This window comes from Lytechinus variegatus, chromosome 8 (assembly GCF_018143015.1).
Source record: "Lytechinus variegatus isolate NC3 chromosome 8, Lvar_3.0, whole genome shotgun sequence".
Taxonomy (NCBI): domain Eukaryota; kingdom Metazoa; phylum Echinodermata; class Echinoidea; order Temnopleuroida; family Toxopneustidae; genus Lytechinus; species Lytechinus variegatus.
In genome coordinates, this window is record NC_054747.1 from 20,168,208 (window position 1) to 20,185,102 (window position 16,895).

Here is a 16,895-nt window from a genome sequence, read left to right on the forward strand (position 1 = left end):
AAAACTATAGTGGAAAATGTCGTGCATATTACGTAAGTTAATACCTTTTGGAAAAGCTGGCTTGGAAATATTGAGATGATAACGGGCAGAAAGATCAGAGATTGAACTGGACAGAGAAAGATGGAAAACTTTGACATTCAACCTCTCTACAGAGAAGGAACGGTGGTAAGGTAGGTGATGGTGCGCATGCATGTTATTTCAGTTCAATTTATCTAATCATCTCAGCATCAAAAAACATGAATGTATGCAGTATGTACAAGAATGAAGATGACATAAAATAAAGGAGAAATAGGAAACTACTGGAAAAGTTTATTAAAACATGTAAGTTGTAGATTTTTGCTACAAGTAAATTGAAATAAAATGAATGAAAAAATTAAATGAAAAAAAAACATAAACACAGTATCCATGGTATCAGAATTGACAAGCATATATACAAGGGGGAAGAAGTGTAATGTAGGAATAGGCGAAAAAAATGTAACTGCGCGCGGGGTAGGCTTTACAGGAGCGCTTTCATTGTGAGGGTTATGCGTGTGAGTGTGGGCGGAAGAGGGTGGGTGCTAGAAAGGGTCGGTGTCAAGATGGGTGCAAGCTCGGAATGTTTTTCTATAGTCAGAAGAGGAGATGGCTACTCTGATTTAATGAGCATACTTTAATGAAAAAAAATTAAAAAAATAAATAAATTCTTTAAAATTTGAAATGTTACACGTTTTAGTTTTGACGAAATCAGAAGTAAGCAATACTGAAATATATATATTTATTTCTTATTGGCCTAATTTGAAAATTTTTTTTTTTCTTTCTGGCATATAGATCTGCATTGTGTTTGAATCAATGTAGTGAATGTGTCTTCGTAGTCAAGTAAAAAAGAAATGAATACAACATATAAAAGAGTGAACACAACAAATAAAGAATGAATAAATCCAGGGCCCCCGTTTTAAAAAAACCCTATGATAGTAACAAATACATAACTTCTATAACAAAAATACAATCGACCAATGAGGTCGAAGGATTTCAGTAGCTTTGATTATAACTGCGATTTGTTTATTAAGTTTTTATGAAACGGGCCGCAGAAATTCATCGACGTCACAATGCAATCTCAATGCGAAACAAACACTACAGAGGGTGAGTGACTCCAAGCTTTGCTCTGATTGGACAATGCAAAATAAAGAATTTAATTAGAATGCGCGCGCAGACTATCTGAAAGTTGGTATAAGAACGTAGTCTGCTGTGATTATTACCAGTATCATCCAACGCCCCTCATCACCGGTGATCGCAGTTTGATCGACGTCGAGCGCAAAGTCAGGGTGGTTCGTCATATTCGGCTTTCATCTCCGTTTCTAAACAGATTTCAGTCATCTCGCTTGGCAGTCCAAGAATTTGGAAGAAGATGAAGTTCACCATGTCATCATCTCTGCTTTCTGTTGTGTTGGTTCTAGGGTTGGTAGCCCTCATCTCGGGAGCACGGCCAAAGGCTAGTCCAAGACGAAAGCCAAGTAACCTAAAAGCCAGTAAGTAAGAAGAAAAAAATATGTTATGTTTAGAGTGTTTCGTCAATTTTCTTTTTTTTTTTTTGGGGGGGGTCTATTAAAAAAACCCTTGCCACTTGGAGTAAGAGCTGTAACACGCTGCATTATATGAAAGGCTCTTTTTGTCCTTAAGTTTTCATTGTGTCACCAATATACATATCTACACTAATATTTAAGGGAACAATAAACAATATCTTTATACAAGCAAGTACATGAATTTTGTAATGTTCTAATTATGTACGTCTTAGATATTTATTTCCACGTGGATGAACTAAACCAGGAGGTAAACCGATTTGAGCAAGAGCAGACACAAAGATATTGGAAAAAAAAACTTTGTCGCCTAAATAAATTGATATTTTCTTCAGAATTTTTATCAAATGAAAAGGGGAATTCTTGGAATTTTACGAAAAAAGGGTGTCGCGTGTCTTCGGGGGAGCATTTCATAAAAATAGTTTTCAGTTATTTTTCACTGACTACCTGCTCTCAGCCAATCAGATTGTACGCAATGTTGGGTTTAATAGCCCAACATGTGGTTAAAAAAAATGCCAGACAAACATGCATGTTCCCTTTTTACCCAACATTGGGTAAATTTTACTAGGTGTTTTTAGAGTGAGAAAGCAAAGGCAATGAAGAGGTCAGTTGCAATACGCTGGAAACCTCGACTTATGATTTTCGTTATCTGTTTCCCCAGTTATAGTATTTTAGATTTATTTTTTTCTTCCTCGTGGCATTTAGTCCTTAAGTCATCGGTGTATTAAAGGGGTGCCACCCTTTTTGGAGAATGGGCGTGTAATACGACAAAATGATGATGAAGATATTTTGCCTGACTGCTAACAGAGCACGAATGTTTGAATATAACCAAAGGCTTTGGGTCTAGTCTGATGGACCTGGTACGCAGTAAAAGAAAATATTGGGTAAAATTTTAACCAGCACGAGGGTAATTATTTGTCCAACCAATTTTGGGCAGTATTTTATACAACGCGGGAAGCATGTTGTCCAGTAAGTTTAAAAAAATAAGCACCAATTATTGTCAAAATTTTACTCACACTCTATGAATTAAATGCCCAAAAGAAATGCCCAATGTTGGTTGGGCACATAATTACCCTCTTGTAGCACTTTTACCCAATACTGTAATGAGGATAAATGCTTTTAAAGGGTACTAGCGCATGAAGTGGGAATCGAACCCGGGGCACTGTTATCCGAAATCCCCACTCTATGAATGACCTATCATTCCAACTCTCATATGAAGGCGAAGCCCTCAGGCTCAAAAGCAGAGATTAAGTTTTGTCAGATAACTTGATAAAAGCATGATACATGCTAACAACTATGTCTATGACGATGTTGTGATATTTCTAATAAAAGTTCGCTATTATCCACACATTCACGTGCAAGATTTTTCAGAGGTGAGAAAAAACATTTTCTTTAATGGAGATATTTTTGCTATTAAGATATCAAGGGTAGAATCGTTTCTAGCACGGAGTTTATTGGAAGGGATACGTCTATGAAAAAAAGAGAATATCCCACTTTTACATCAACAAGAAATCTGTTCAGTGTGGATATGACATCTTTGTTATCATTTATAAATCTTCTACATATTGGACACGTTGCTGCGAAAGCTAATAACCTTAATATATTTTTCCTGCAAGCTCATGTCATAAGTTTTTTACAAACTTGCTTGGCTTGCCCAGAACTACAGAATATATCTTGCTTTTCTGAAAAAAAATATCACTAGCTTTTTATAAACTATGGATTTTGCACACATTCCTAAGATTTTCTTTTGGCTCTCGGAACTTAGCTTGTATACAGCCTAGACTTAGAATGTGATAATATTGAACGCTGGTATTTTTTAATCGTATGCTGTGTCAGGTTTGAACAAAAAAACATTTCGTGAATAGAAAGTATGAAACGTTTGAAGTGTGCATGATTGAATGATAAAATTCCATGGTTTATACAACTTACATCTAACATTGCTTTGTCTCTCATGCCGGTCACAATTCCGTCTCCAATGTTTTTTTGCTCTTTCTTCTTCTTCTTCTTCAATATCTTCGATATTGATGGGTGGTGTCCAGTGGCGTACCTGGGATTTTTCACAGGGGGTCAAATTCGAAATTCATCCGCCCCCCCCCAAAAAAAAAAAAAAATGTGACAACCAAAAATAAAGGTATTTAATCGTACCAGAAAAAAATTAACAAGTAAACAAAAAGAAAAAAAGGTCATCAAGCTCGTCAGGGGCAGGGATACGTCCTTTGCATGGGTTGTGACTCGTCAGGGCAGACTGCCCCCCCCCCCTAGGAACGCTAGTGGTGGTGCCCTACATCTAAAATTTGTTTCAACGATTGATAATAGAGTCAACTTCTCATTTACAATATCCTCCAATAGATTGCTTCAAGTGTTCTCCTGGCCAACTTGACTCCCCGTGCATCAAGCCACAACTTGTGTGCGATTTCAGGCGAGACTGCCCCGGTGGTGAGGATGAGGTCGAGGAGATATGCCATCGCTCTCGATTCACATGTAAGTTCCTTCTATTGCATAACACGTCATTTCCCTTATCACATATGGGGAAATTAACCCATACAAAAGAAATATTATAAAAATAGCAGAAACAAAATGAAATATATTGATGAAGGTGTGATGAAGATCCATCAATGATTACAAAGGCTTTTAGAATTTTTTATATGCGATATATGCGAGCAGTTTAGCCATAATCTCGATAGATTGAAATTTTTTTCTTATTGAATCTTCGGTATATCAGCAGAAAATTATTTCAGACTCGCTCCTGAAAGATAAAGAAGGTCATCATAAACCATTAAAAAGTAAAATATACGTAGATTATTTATAAAAAAAAACATATGGGCAGCTGCCAGAAAATGCCGTCAAAAATCCAAAGCTTGAAACTTTAATAACCTTTGATGGATTTTCCTCAATTTTCCTCAAACCCTCACCAATACATTTTTTCCTTCTGGTACTTTTACAACAAACTATTCTTGAGGTAAATTTCCCCTTTAAATGTTGCCTGTAAATATGGATTGGATGCGAACGAACGATCTGTTATTTACCGATGTGCTGGTGCTAGAATCGCACAAACCAAGCCTACTTCAAATCAATTTTTTAGATTAAGATTTTCGATGATATTGTGCCCTTACTATATACATTTATCTTTTATCTTTACTTTTACTCTCGTAAAGGCCACCGCACACTTTACGACTGTTCACGATCCGATTTTGGAACAAATCGCACTCTGGTCATTTTATGAAAATGTAAATTGAACATATCATTATATTTGAACTAAATTAATTGAAAGTATACTAATATAACCATTTTGAAAGATTGCAAACCTTTATTTTGGAGTAAAGACCAAATTGGTTTCAAATCGTAGCCAGTCGTACGACTGCTTTGACGTCATTACCGACTAGATATTAAATTCGCTTTTATTATTTTATTTAAAGAAGGATGATAGTTTAATCACAGATTTCGACATAGGTATTCGTACGATGATTTTGAACATTACACAGTAAGATATTCCAAGTCTCAATATTAGCATCGAATTCTACATTTTATTCTGAAATCGGGGCGCAGACCATAAGGTGTGCGGTCGCCTTAACATATAATTTACTCTCATCTTTCGTTTTTGTACAACTTCATTCTTCATTTCCCCCTCTCTCATATCATTTTAATTTCGCATCTCTCCGTTTTTCATGCAATCCCCTTTCTTTATCTCCGTATTTGTGATCTCCGTTAGCCTTGATAGGCATGATAGGTGTTTAATATTATTTTGTACTACCATTGCTATGAGTAGCCCACGTAATAAAGGCTTTGCTTTTAGTTGCCTAAATTTTCAAAAAATATAAATTACAAGGTTCTGATATATCGGTGTGATATCCGTACAGACGCATTTATTTCACTGTGATGATTACACAATACTATATCGTATTGAGTCGACAACATTTACTTCATTTGTATTTTAGAAGAAAAAACGGAAATTAAATGAAAATAAAATTTTGAACTTTGTGCTGCTAATATATCGATATTACTTCAAAGCAGAAGCCTAGAAATATATACTTAAAAATAAAATTAACAGGTCTTTCAATGTGTTTGGCCCAATAAGGCTCACACTAGATTTGATAAACATAATTTCCACTTTGATATTCATAATTATGGTATTCAGAACCTTGATTTTTTTTTAAGTGTTGGAACGCAATCACACACAGCTCGTATAGGGTAATCATATTAAATGAAGGCATATTTGTGCAGAGGGTCATAAATGCCCGTTTCTTATTAAACCAAGCGAGATCGTCACGACGACCCTCGGGTACATCGCCGTGATTAAAAATGAGCGGGGATGCACATAAGCTGAAAAATAGAACGGGTCCATTGGAAGATAATCACTTAAATACAGCTATGGTCATTATACACGCACCTCCTACGGCGGTTTCACACGATTAAAGGTATTCTCGAAGGAGGCAATCTTATTTCATTGCTCAATCTTGACCTGCATACATAACAAAATAAACGAGTAAGGTTTGATTGAATTCAAGCAAAAAAAAAGTAAAAAAGATTTATTAACACAGGTAGATAACCCTACCAACTAAGAGTGATGCTGCACATTATGTCAAAGCATTTTACTCTTGTATTCTGTCATATGTAACCTGTTTCACCTTTTAAAAACCGAAGTCTGAGGTGTCTTCAACGTGATTAAGGTTTTAATAAATTTAGAATATTTCAAAGAAAAATATTATGGTTTACAATGTCAAATATTGATATTTAAATTTAAAAATGTGCAGTGACTGAAATGATTGTCGGAAGAGGAAAGGAAACTTGTCCTGTTTGTGTGTTTGTTTTACCCAACGTCATTCGTTTTCAACGTTTTAAAGAAAGAGACTTGCGAGTAAACTATAGAATAGTGTGAAATTGCTCTGATAAATCCATGCAATAACCCCTGTATACCTAAAGGTGGTGACACACGCGAAATCTGCATGTTATTACCACAAAAACACTCACTTTCCTATACACACATAATTCCGTTAAATCACCGCATAACCGAGGACTTTTGTATAATCATGAATATGAAGTTAAAAATCTCATGCACGGAGGGGCAACATGATGTTTTACCTTTCAGTCGATGATAACCGCTGCGAATCGAGAACTCTTTATATGCAAGAGCCTGCAGTGTATATAATTTGAAACCCGAAACCATTTGCAATTGGCCCGTATAGGCGCGTACTGAGGACGTGTAGTTTGTGTCCTCAACAATGTGAATATGTTGTATGTGTCCTCATTTTCCTCCATGGTTTAGTGCATCATTATTATTATCCACATTCGCCCCCCACCCCACACACACACACATACACCACCCTTACCATAATGATAATAATGATGAACATAACAATAACAATACAAGTAGAATAGTTATATTACTAGTAAGTATTTTGGACGACTCAAACTTTTGTAAATGTACCATCATACTGCCAGATATATTTCCACCTGAGTAACTTATTTGTTTCTATGTTTTGCTTATGCATGTCTATTATCTTACTAAAAACCAGTGGAAAACACATTTCTTCGTACATTTTCATGTTGCGTAGACAAAATAAAAAATATTGTACATTCTATTACCAAAACAATCATATAACTCGATCTGACAGAAAATGATGCACCCCTTTCTTACCCCCGTTCCGTCCTCAATTAGCAAAGATTGCTGGTACTCCAGCGTTAAGGAGGATTTCCACCAGAGGGGTCTGGCGACATAAATCCATTAAGGTCCATACCTGGAAGCCTGATTGGGGCGCAGAGCAGGTGTTTCTACCTCTGGAATTACTGGGTCAATGTAGAATTTGTTTTTGTTTTGTTTGTTTACTGTTTTGGTCAGATAATATTGAATTCTTTATACTGTATAATGGGGTTATTCTTAGGGCATGTAGGGAAGGCTCCCATGTTGTGTGAGGGGACTTCATTTTAAGTGATAACATCCCTTTGATCCCAGGACGTAGGTACGGAAAAAAAATGATTTCACACGGAGCTAGATCCACTTTTGATATTTCAAAGAAAAGGACAACAACAACAACATTCGTTTACCCTTTTGCATACTTGCTTCTTGGCAAATTAAAATTATCAGTCTTTTTTTCGTAATTTCTCTTGATTGATATTGAAATTTATATATTCATATATTAATGTTCGAAAAGCTAGGGTTGGGTGATTAAAGCACACTATGAGTTAAATAACCGGATTTTCTTCAGAAGAACATTTAGCAGCTTTTCGAACGATAGTCTTCAAATTGACATGGAATTATTAGACAAACAAGGTTGATATTAATGACGTAAAGAGGTCATAATCGATTCCATAAACTGTTCGCAAGGTACAAGCATATCTTACGAATAAATTGAGAACAAAAAGCGTCATTTATTGTGTGATCCCTCGTTTTTTTTTTTTTTATTACATTTGAACGAGATACTTTTGTGTTTTTTAATAACTATATTCTAATTTTGTTATTGAATTCAGATGTAAAAATAAGGAAATTATGGCATTTTAAAAGTTTTTTTTCCATATTCGAGCAAAACAGTGATATGCTGATCGAGTGTGTCACACACTCACACCTTTTCATTTTCATTCGCATCTTCCCGTGTTAAATATAAACTATATTATATTTCCTCTTTATTTGTTCACATCTACTTGATATTTTCCCGTTTTTCGGGGGGGGGCTTGGCTTTAGATTTCAGGGAATACCATGATGTCACAATCTAGTGCTCCATACTCTAGTATGGGAGCCATTTAACGGACATATCAGGAAAAAACTTATGTAATATCCTGTGCTAAACCCATAAAAAGAACATTAATGAGATCTTATCCTCTTGTGATACGTTGCTCGAGCGCGAAGTCAAATATCAAAAGGGAATATGAGCGAAGTCTGTTTTAATGTTTACTGACGTAAATTAAATTCTGCTTTGAAATAACAATTTTTATAGACCCTTCGTATACTGCTTTGCTACAAGGCGATCCCCATTGGTTATCGTTCTTCATGAAAGTTCTTGTTCTCATTATTCTTTTCATCATCTTCTCATTCTTCTTCTTTCTCTCGTTCTTCTCCCCCTCCATCACCTCCTTCTTCTACTTTTCCTTATTATTCATCTTCTTTTCTTCTTCTTGTACTTACCTTTTTTCTCTTTTTTGTCTTTATTCTTCTTCTTCTCCTCCTCCTCCTACAGTCCTCATCATTCTTTTTCTTATAACTTCCTTTCCCTTGATAAATCGTTATAACTAGCATTACTCTCATTAATATCTTCATATCATTGACATTGTTTGTTGTGTCATCATTGTCAAAATAACTCATTCCCAAATCTGCTTAACTTTCAGCCACGTACAGTGTGAGCATCGATGATCCTATTTTGATACACGACAGTGACAACGCACCAGCCCCCTTACCCGGAACCAACACATTCTTTGCCCTCGATCGATTCACCGGTCCTCCGGGATCGCACATCACGTTTGAGTTCACCGACGTCGCTTTCTCGGCTGAGACTAAGCGATCCCGTCGCTCCTACATCGCAGTGGGGTCGGGCGACGATCCCACGATGGTCTCTACCCAAGTCGCCCGCATTTCGCCCGATACTCTGGCGAGTACGGATGGGTACACGGTTAGCAGCAATGAGGCGTGGTTGCTTGTAGTGCACCCAAAAGGAGAGAACATCGGCTTCACTGTCCGTGTAAACGTGGTTTCTGGTGAGTTGCGGGAAATAAAGAAAAAATACTTACATGCTAAATGGAGAGCTAGACGGAATGTCGCTAGGGAATTTTGATTTGGAGTGGAAGACTAAGATTATCAAAGGTGCTGAAAATATACATTTAGTATGATAGTAGTATACTAGTAGTTGGAGAAACAGTATAGATACATGTAGTTGCTGCAGTAATAGTTGTATAGAAGAAAAATAGTAGAATACAAAGTGGTAGTTGTATAGCAGCAATATACATGATATAGTAGTAGTAGTAGTAGTAGTAGTAGTAGTAGTAGTAGTAGTAGTAGTAGTAGTAGTAGTAGTAGTAATAGTAACTAGTAGTAGTAGTAGTAGTAGTAGTAGTAGTAGTAGTAGTAGTAGTAGTAGTAGTAGTAGTAGTAGTAGTAGTAGTAGTAGTAGTAGTAGGAAATAGTCGTAGTCAGGTAGTAGTAACAGAAGCAGCAGAGTTAATACAATCAGGCTCGCAGTAGTTGTACTAGTACAGTCTAGCGGTGATGCGTGGTGCAGGTGTTTGGTGGTGGTTAAGTTGTAATGGTAATTACTTCGATTTATATTTTTTGTGAAAGTAGAAACTTACAGAAGTAATATGTATGGTGTAAAAGATACTAAGGCGGAAGATAGGGAATGATACTTCCGTTATTCTTATTTGAAAGTGGCGCCAAGTGACTTTTCATTTTCTTCATCGAAGTAGCTCGAAACTTTCATTAACATTCATAAAAACACATTTCCGCTCTGCGACCTTGTTTCTATCTTCAAACCTAGCATCACAATCGTTTAGATTAAAGAGATACGTCAGCATGATTATGACCCATTCATTTACTACCATACGAAAGATAAGCCCCATAATCATTGTTGATATCTGGAAATCACCGCTTCACAATCAGAAATGATGAACCGTTGCCATGGCAATGGTAGATTAATTGTCACCTCAAATTGCACGACCATGAACGTTCGCAATGGACTCGTGCTACATCCTTCTGATGGTGATTATAATGAAAACAAAGAAAGGGAAGCCCTAGCCGTTTAATGAAGCTCTATAGTCTGGGTGTCACACAAGAGGTCATTTGCAGAAAGTGTTTCAATCAAACATAACTCTAGAAATCATTCGCAGCTTGATTTTCAACAAATCGAGAGCGCGCATTTGGGATTTGCGACTGATGTTTTTTAACTTACATTCAATCGCAAGTCTTAGAATGCTTGTGATCAAGAATTCAATTTCTATATCAAGAAATTATTGTCTGTTGTTTACGAAAATTGATTCATAAATGGGTACTCCAGGCTGAAGATGATAATAACAGACAAGAAATATCAGACAAACCTTACTCTATTTATTCAGATATAATTATTTTAAGCCCGGAGTACCCCATTAACAAAAGAAATATGATTAGACGGTAAAATCAAGTGTTCTACATCATGTACATTGTAGGCACGTCGGCATACGATGGCTGAAAATGTGCAATAGATACTGATGATAATAACAATGAAAACAATAATATAAAAAGAAATAATTATACTTATTACAGTAATAATAATAAAAGATAATGATAGTAGCAATAGTAATAATAGCAATAAAGATGATGATAATCACAATTATAATAGTGATATCAATAATAATGATAATAATAATAATCAAGGAGGTCGCTTCAAGCAACTTCTTGAGAGAACTTTGAACTCTGCCTACTTAAATGATGATATACATGCACATGTATTATTGATACACTTACATTCCCTGCCAAAAAAATCTCACTAATTTGAACCCCGACATATATAACTTTTTTTTCAAAGTTCTACAATTTCAAACCCTTTGATCTTCAATAATTCATTGATCAGTGACTCCGCCATATCTCACCCATGGTCCTTGGTCGTCGATTAATTTCCTGTATCTGGTTCGGATACAATGCTTTATATCGCTGCCCTAGTTTCTATCACCACCTGCATGTGATCTGACTTCACACATACACTCTATCAAGAGCATGCTATCCACCTTCATTAAACAGGTTTCAATGTACCACCCCCTTCCTAATGCCGTCTTTCAAATTGTATTGGGCAATTCCATATGGTCGCATGCCATAAGGTGGTCCAATTTCGCGAACAGGGTAAAAATGGTCAAAAATTTTATTATTTGATATTTTATAGCTATTACCATTCTCTACATAATGAAAAAGTTTTAAGTTTTGAATACCGTTATTTTTTTTTAAAATGACTAATTAACAGCTAATTATTACATAGATGTCAATGTAAATGTGAATTTTGAAATGCGTTTTTCTCAAATTGGACCTGCTGCACATAAAATGGTGTCAAAAGTTAATGCAACATTGGATCACCCTAGTATTTTGCAGTTATAATCTTGAAACATCAATGATTAAATCTGTACCAAAAATAAAATAATTATCTATTTTTTTATGCATGTTAATTATACTAATTAATTAACAGTATTTAATTTTAAATTTCTGCCCCCCAAATACCTGTCACTGTATTTGTATGCTTGGCAAAATGACAACATCATGGGTAGAAATGTTTGTTGCAATGATACACAACATTTGTACTAAAAATTAAGATTACAAATTAGAAAAATTAACCAAATCTCTCCAGTTTACTAATTGATAAGGTTGCAGATGAGAGCTGACATACACATGTATTCCATTGCTGCATATTTTCAAAATTGTCAAATTTTTATGACATTTAGTTGTTCCCTGCTTTAAAATTCCCAGAAATATGAGGATATCAGTCATATTACATATTATACTAAGTTGTTAATTAGGTTTAATTAACATTTTATCATTTACCGCATCCACCGGCTCCACATCCACCGGCTCCGCCACTCCTGTTACTTCAAACTTAATGTGCTATAGTTTTTGTTCCTGATATTGTATTGATCTAATTCAATAGTAATATACTTAGCCTATAGTTCTAGCTTCAAAATGAGATATTACTCAATCAATTTGGTTAAGATGCTGTGATGTAGCAACAATTTATCCATGGCACCGTGTGGAAAATTGTTCATACGCCACCCTTTTTGCATACCCAACTTATGAAATGCGACCATATATGTCTTTCGGACATATTTCTAGTCTCTTAGCTGATTGCTTGAGCAGTAGATTTTTTTATTATAACGTTATAGTGGCTAGTCATGAAAAACGATTAACAACAAAAGATGGTTGATTATGGGTGTATTAGAGGTGAAAATATTGCGTGTTGTACATGACGACCCACTAGTGCTTAATTATCACCAAAAAGTAACTTGAAGTTCCTCTTTTTTGGACAGTAAGTTGAAAAATGTTGCAAAAATGGCTGACTTTTCTAGCATGGAAACGACCTATTAAGGAGTTTAAAATGTATTTTCAAATGCTCGTCATGACAAAGAACAACAAAGAATTCTTTGTCGAAAATTGGCGAATCAGAACGCAATTTAGTAATTGATTTGGACAAATGACATAAGACAAAAAAAAACGAAATGCGAGTTTTCGTCAGCTCTGAAACGTATATGTTCTTTTTTTTTAAACAACAAGTGCACACCTAGTTAGCAATAATGCATATAGCATTTCCATTTATTTGAAAGCAGGATAAAAGAGCATTCCAGATTAAATGCCTTGCTCATGGGCATAGGTGCCACGGCGGGGATCGAACCCCGGACTTTCCATGTATAGCCAGGCGCCTTAGAGCACTCGGCCACGGCACCTCCATATGTGGCGGCTCAGCTGCGATAGCACGGTTAGAATTAATATGATTTGGAGAAAATGTCGAGCAAAATTGAATTAGAAATTCGCGGAATAGTTACAGAAATGATGATCACAAAATTAAAAGGAGCAATTGAATTTATTGTTTAACATCAGTTCTGTTTGAAATGTGTATACATGACATCAACGACATACAACGCCTTTTCTCTGTCAATTTCATTTATACACCTTTTTTTTGTTCCGTTTTGGTATGTCTTCCTTGTCAAGAATATTAGCCAGGCTTATACAAGAATGATGATCGAATATAAAAGCCATAAGTAATTCCTGATTTGTATTCTTAGAGCAGCAAATATTGAAATGAGCATAATATCACTTATGATATCAGGGGTTCATAAAGCTGTTCGTTAGTTAAGAGCGACTTTAAGAACGACCGGTGAACTTTTCTTACACGCTAAGCCATCGTAAATGAACATTTGGGTGGATACCATTTACCACAAGAAAGGATCACCAGTCGTTCTTAAAACCGCTCCTATCTTTATACTAACAGCTCTAAGTATGAAACTACCACCTGTAGTGTAATGATTCAATCTACATGGTTGTTCACTTTTGACTTGTAATATTCATCTTTTTTACGGATTTTCTTCCCATCATCGCCAAATGTTTTTATGTTCCTTCGCTCTGGGCTTTCTCTATCTCTCTCTCTCTCTCTCTCTCTCTCTCTCCCTCTCATCTATCTACATTCCTCCTTCGTGTCATCTTTACCCTTCCTTCGCTCTCTCCAATCACTCCGACATATTCGATCTCTATCCTTTCCCCAATCCTCTTTTTCAGAGAGCCCCGTGATCGTCCCCGCGGTCGGGAATGATGCTGACGTCGACGTGGGTATGTCAGCTTGTTTCCCGTGTCTCAGCAGTGACCTGATTTGTGTCAGTTGGGACTGGCACTGTGACGGAGCGAATGACTGTGACGAGGGAGAGGACGAGATAGGCTGCCGTAAGTGGAATTTATTTCTTGTCTGGAAGTTATATTCTCTAATACATAATTATTTTTTGCTAGATTATAACACTACTGAGTACGTATGAGTAAGCCTCGGAATTGTTCCAGGTGCTAGTACAAACAATAATGTTATTTACAAATCAATGATAACAGGTCAGTGTTACAGTCATTACGTGTCTGGTGTTCCACAGGGAAATATCATTGGTCCCTTGTTTTGTATGATCTTGATCTCCGCAAAGGACCCTCGTTAGTCTAGCTATGTTTTTTCGGTGTTTTGTTTATCTTGCTTCTTGTCAGAATTTTGTAAAAATCGTATGTACAAATAGCAATTTTTAATGCAGAATTGTCTAGTGATTAGCAGGACATGGGCTATTTTTATCAGGCCTATATCAAATAAAAATGCGATTTTCTATTTCGAAAACTGACAAAGGCCTCGACTTTTGGCCTGCATCGCTTCCTTTCTTCATTTGCTTTTACAACTCGTCTGTTTCTGTGTTTACATTGGTATTTCAGGAAGAAAAAAATATTTCATCAGCAAGAAGCTTGATATTTCATATTCATTTAACAATATAATAACTTTAAATACATTTCATGATATATTTATCTACAGCCTGCCTGGGATTCGAATGCAGCGATGGTAAATGCATTGAGAAGGGATTCCAATGTGATGGCATCGTTGACTGTTCCAACGACGAAACAGACTGCCCTGCTTAAAACGCAAGATGGCGCTACAGATTAAAGATCCAACAATCCCCATTTATCGGTGTCTGTTGTTCCCAATATATTCACGATGTCACATGTGTGTTCCTCTGTGATAATTTCTTACCACCAATTTTAAATGTGAAACAGTGTGGTAGCCCGGATGTTATGAATAAAGGATTCAGTTCGCTAAGTTCAGTACCTAAATTCAGAAAAGGGGAAGTGGGGGGGGGGGGGGGGACAACATATTGACGTATTTACTCGGTCAGTGTTTTCAATAAGGAAATCGGATGATGGAGATCGTGTATAAAGCAATAGATAAAAAGGTTGGTTATTAGTCATGATCGTCATTTTGTAGTTAATAATGCTTATAGCTATATGTATCTACGGTTTATTTTTTCCGCACACTATTTTATTATTATCAAATTCAAATGCATCTCCTCCCCTCCTTCTAATCCGTCTCTCCCTCGTCCCATCTAACCGACATCCCGGTCATTATGGGTCCAGTTTCATACAGACTTGTACAATTTTTGTGAATTATTCACTAGCAGCCAATCGAATCGATTGATTTCGAAGACTTTAAACTGCTGTTGAATTGAAATGAAATTTATTTGGTTTATTTCATTCTATATCCATTTTTTTTTTCAACATACAAACCAGAGATTCAAGAATGGAAATCAAAGACATAAATGAATGAAAATCGATCATAAACAAAAAATAATGACTTACATTTGTAAATTGGTAACGACAATACAAATAATATACAATAAGCAAATATCATAGATAGATTAAACATTTGAAAGGTATATGAACAGTTGTATGTATGCTAATAAAAGGATATTGCAAACATTTCTTACTGTGACAGGTTTTATGAAATTGGGCCTGTGATCTCGCGATTTCTCTCTCTCTCTCTCTCTCTGTCACTTCCTTATCTACATAATCCGTTTTTTTTTCTCTCTTTGTCCCCATTTCCTTTCTCTGTACAGTATTTACTCTTGGTTTGTAGTTAGTGAGGGATGAATCTTATATGGCTTATACTGTTAACAATATAGATTGCTTTACTCAATTAGGTGTAAGTTCGTCCCCAGCCTAAATCATTTTGGTTTAATTTCAAATCGAAGACATTTCAAGTGCACCCTAACTATTTGTAATACATATATTTCATTGTCTGCTAAATGAGTGTTGTCAAATTAATTAATATAAAGATGTAAATCAATATCATTAATTAAGGTTTAAGCTTTCTCATTGCATTGCTTAGAAATAGTGTTATTCAAATAAATGTTTTATCGACCCTGCTGCATTTTTTTTTTGTTTTAAATCAATACCATCCTTGTTTTCATCTGTCATTTTTTTGTATCTAGAGGTTTTTATTTGTGAAAAACTTCAACTTCTTGACATACAGAAATCGAAATAAAATACAAATTAAATATTATATCTTTACAACTTAGTGAATATGTTGACAACTGATAAAATACATAAGGGCAATTCCACAGGTTGGGACAAATCTGTAACGTGAGTAACCGACACATTCCAAAGATTTGCCAGGAGCATAATAGAATTTCCCAAGTTTTGTTTTTATACAAAGGATAGTCAGACTGTGTACTTTGTTGTGATACGGAGATGTTTAGTTCCTATCAATAATAATGGAGTTACAGCTCCAAGTATGAGTCAAGGTGTCTCCAAATGTAACGTGAGTAACCGTGGAATAGCCCATAACACTATGTATACATGTATTTTGTTCTTTATTTTTGGAAGCTCTAACATTGTTATATGCCATATTTCTATTTGTTAACTTGCTTCTTATTTCTTTTCAAATAAGCCCAGAGTCATATCTCTCTCCAAATAAAGCATGCAACATTGAAACGTCCTATCACATTATCCCAAGAAATAATTGTATGGGCAGTATGTTGCCCAGGCTTGGTTAAAATTTGGGCATTTTTGGCCTATTTTAATAGTGTACACACTGTTTATAATCGAGGTAAAAGATGATAATGATCTAAAAATTCCCATAAACGTTAATACATATATCTAGTGTAAGACGTGTCTTCTTTTACATTCACTGGTGATACAATGAACTACTAAAAAAAGAACCCACGTTACTTTGAAAGAATGCGCGCTTACAACTCGGAACTTCGTGCAGTCAATTGTAACACACCGAACAGATTAAAATATATCAGAAATGAATCAATATCGACACAACCCCTTGGATTGATAGTCTATAAAAACAGACTCCCATGAACAAACTTGGTCCACGAATCGGGGAGTTAACTTAA

The 16,895-nt window shown here is 35.7% G+C and overlaps 1 protein-coding gene across 1 annotated transcript; it reads left to right on the forward strand.

The window, feature by feature from the left end:
• Positions 1 to 15,121, forward strand: LOC121420124. Its single transcript, XM_041614660.1, has 6 exons — positions 1 to 165; positions 1,343 to 1,505; positions 3,903 to 4,034; positions 8,871 to 9,236; positions 13,759 to 13,920; positions 14,534 to 15,121. The coding sequence occupies exons 1-6, from the start codon at positions 121 to 123 to the stop codon at positions 14,635 to 14,637; spliced, it is 972 nt and encodes a 323-aa protein (XP_041470594.1). The 5' UTR covers positions 1 to 120; the 3' UTR covers positions 14,638 to 15,121.
• Positions 15,122 to 16,895: the final 1,774 nt, after the last annotated feature.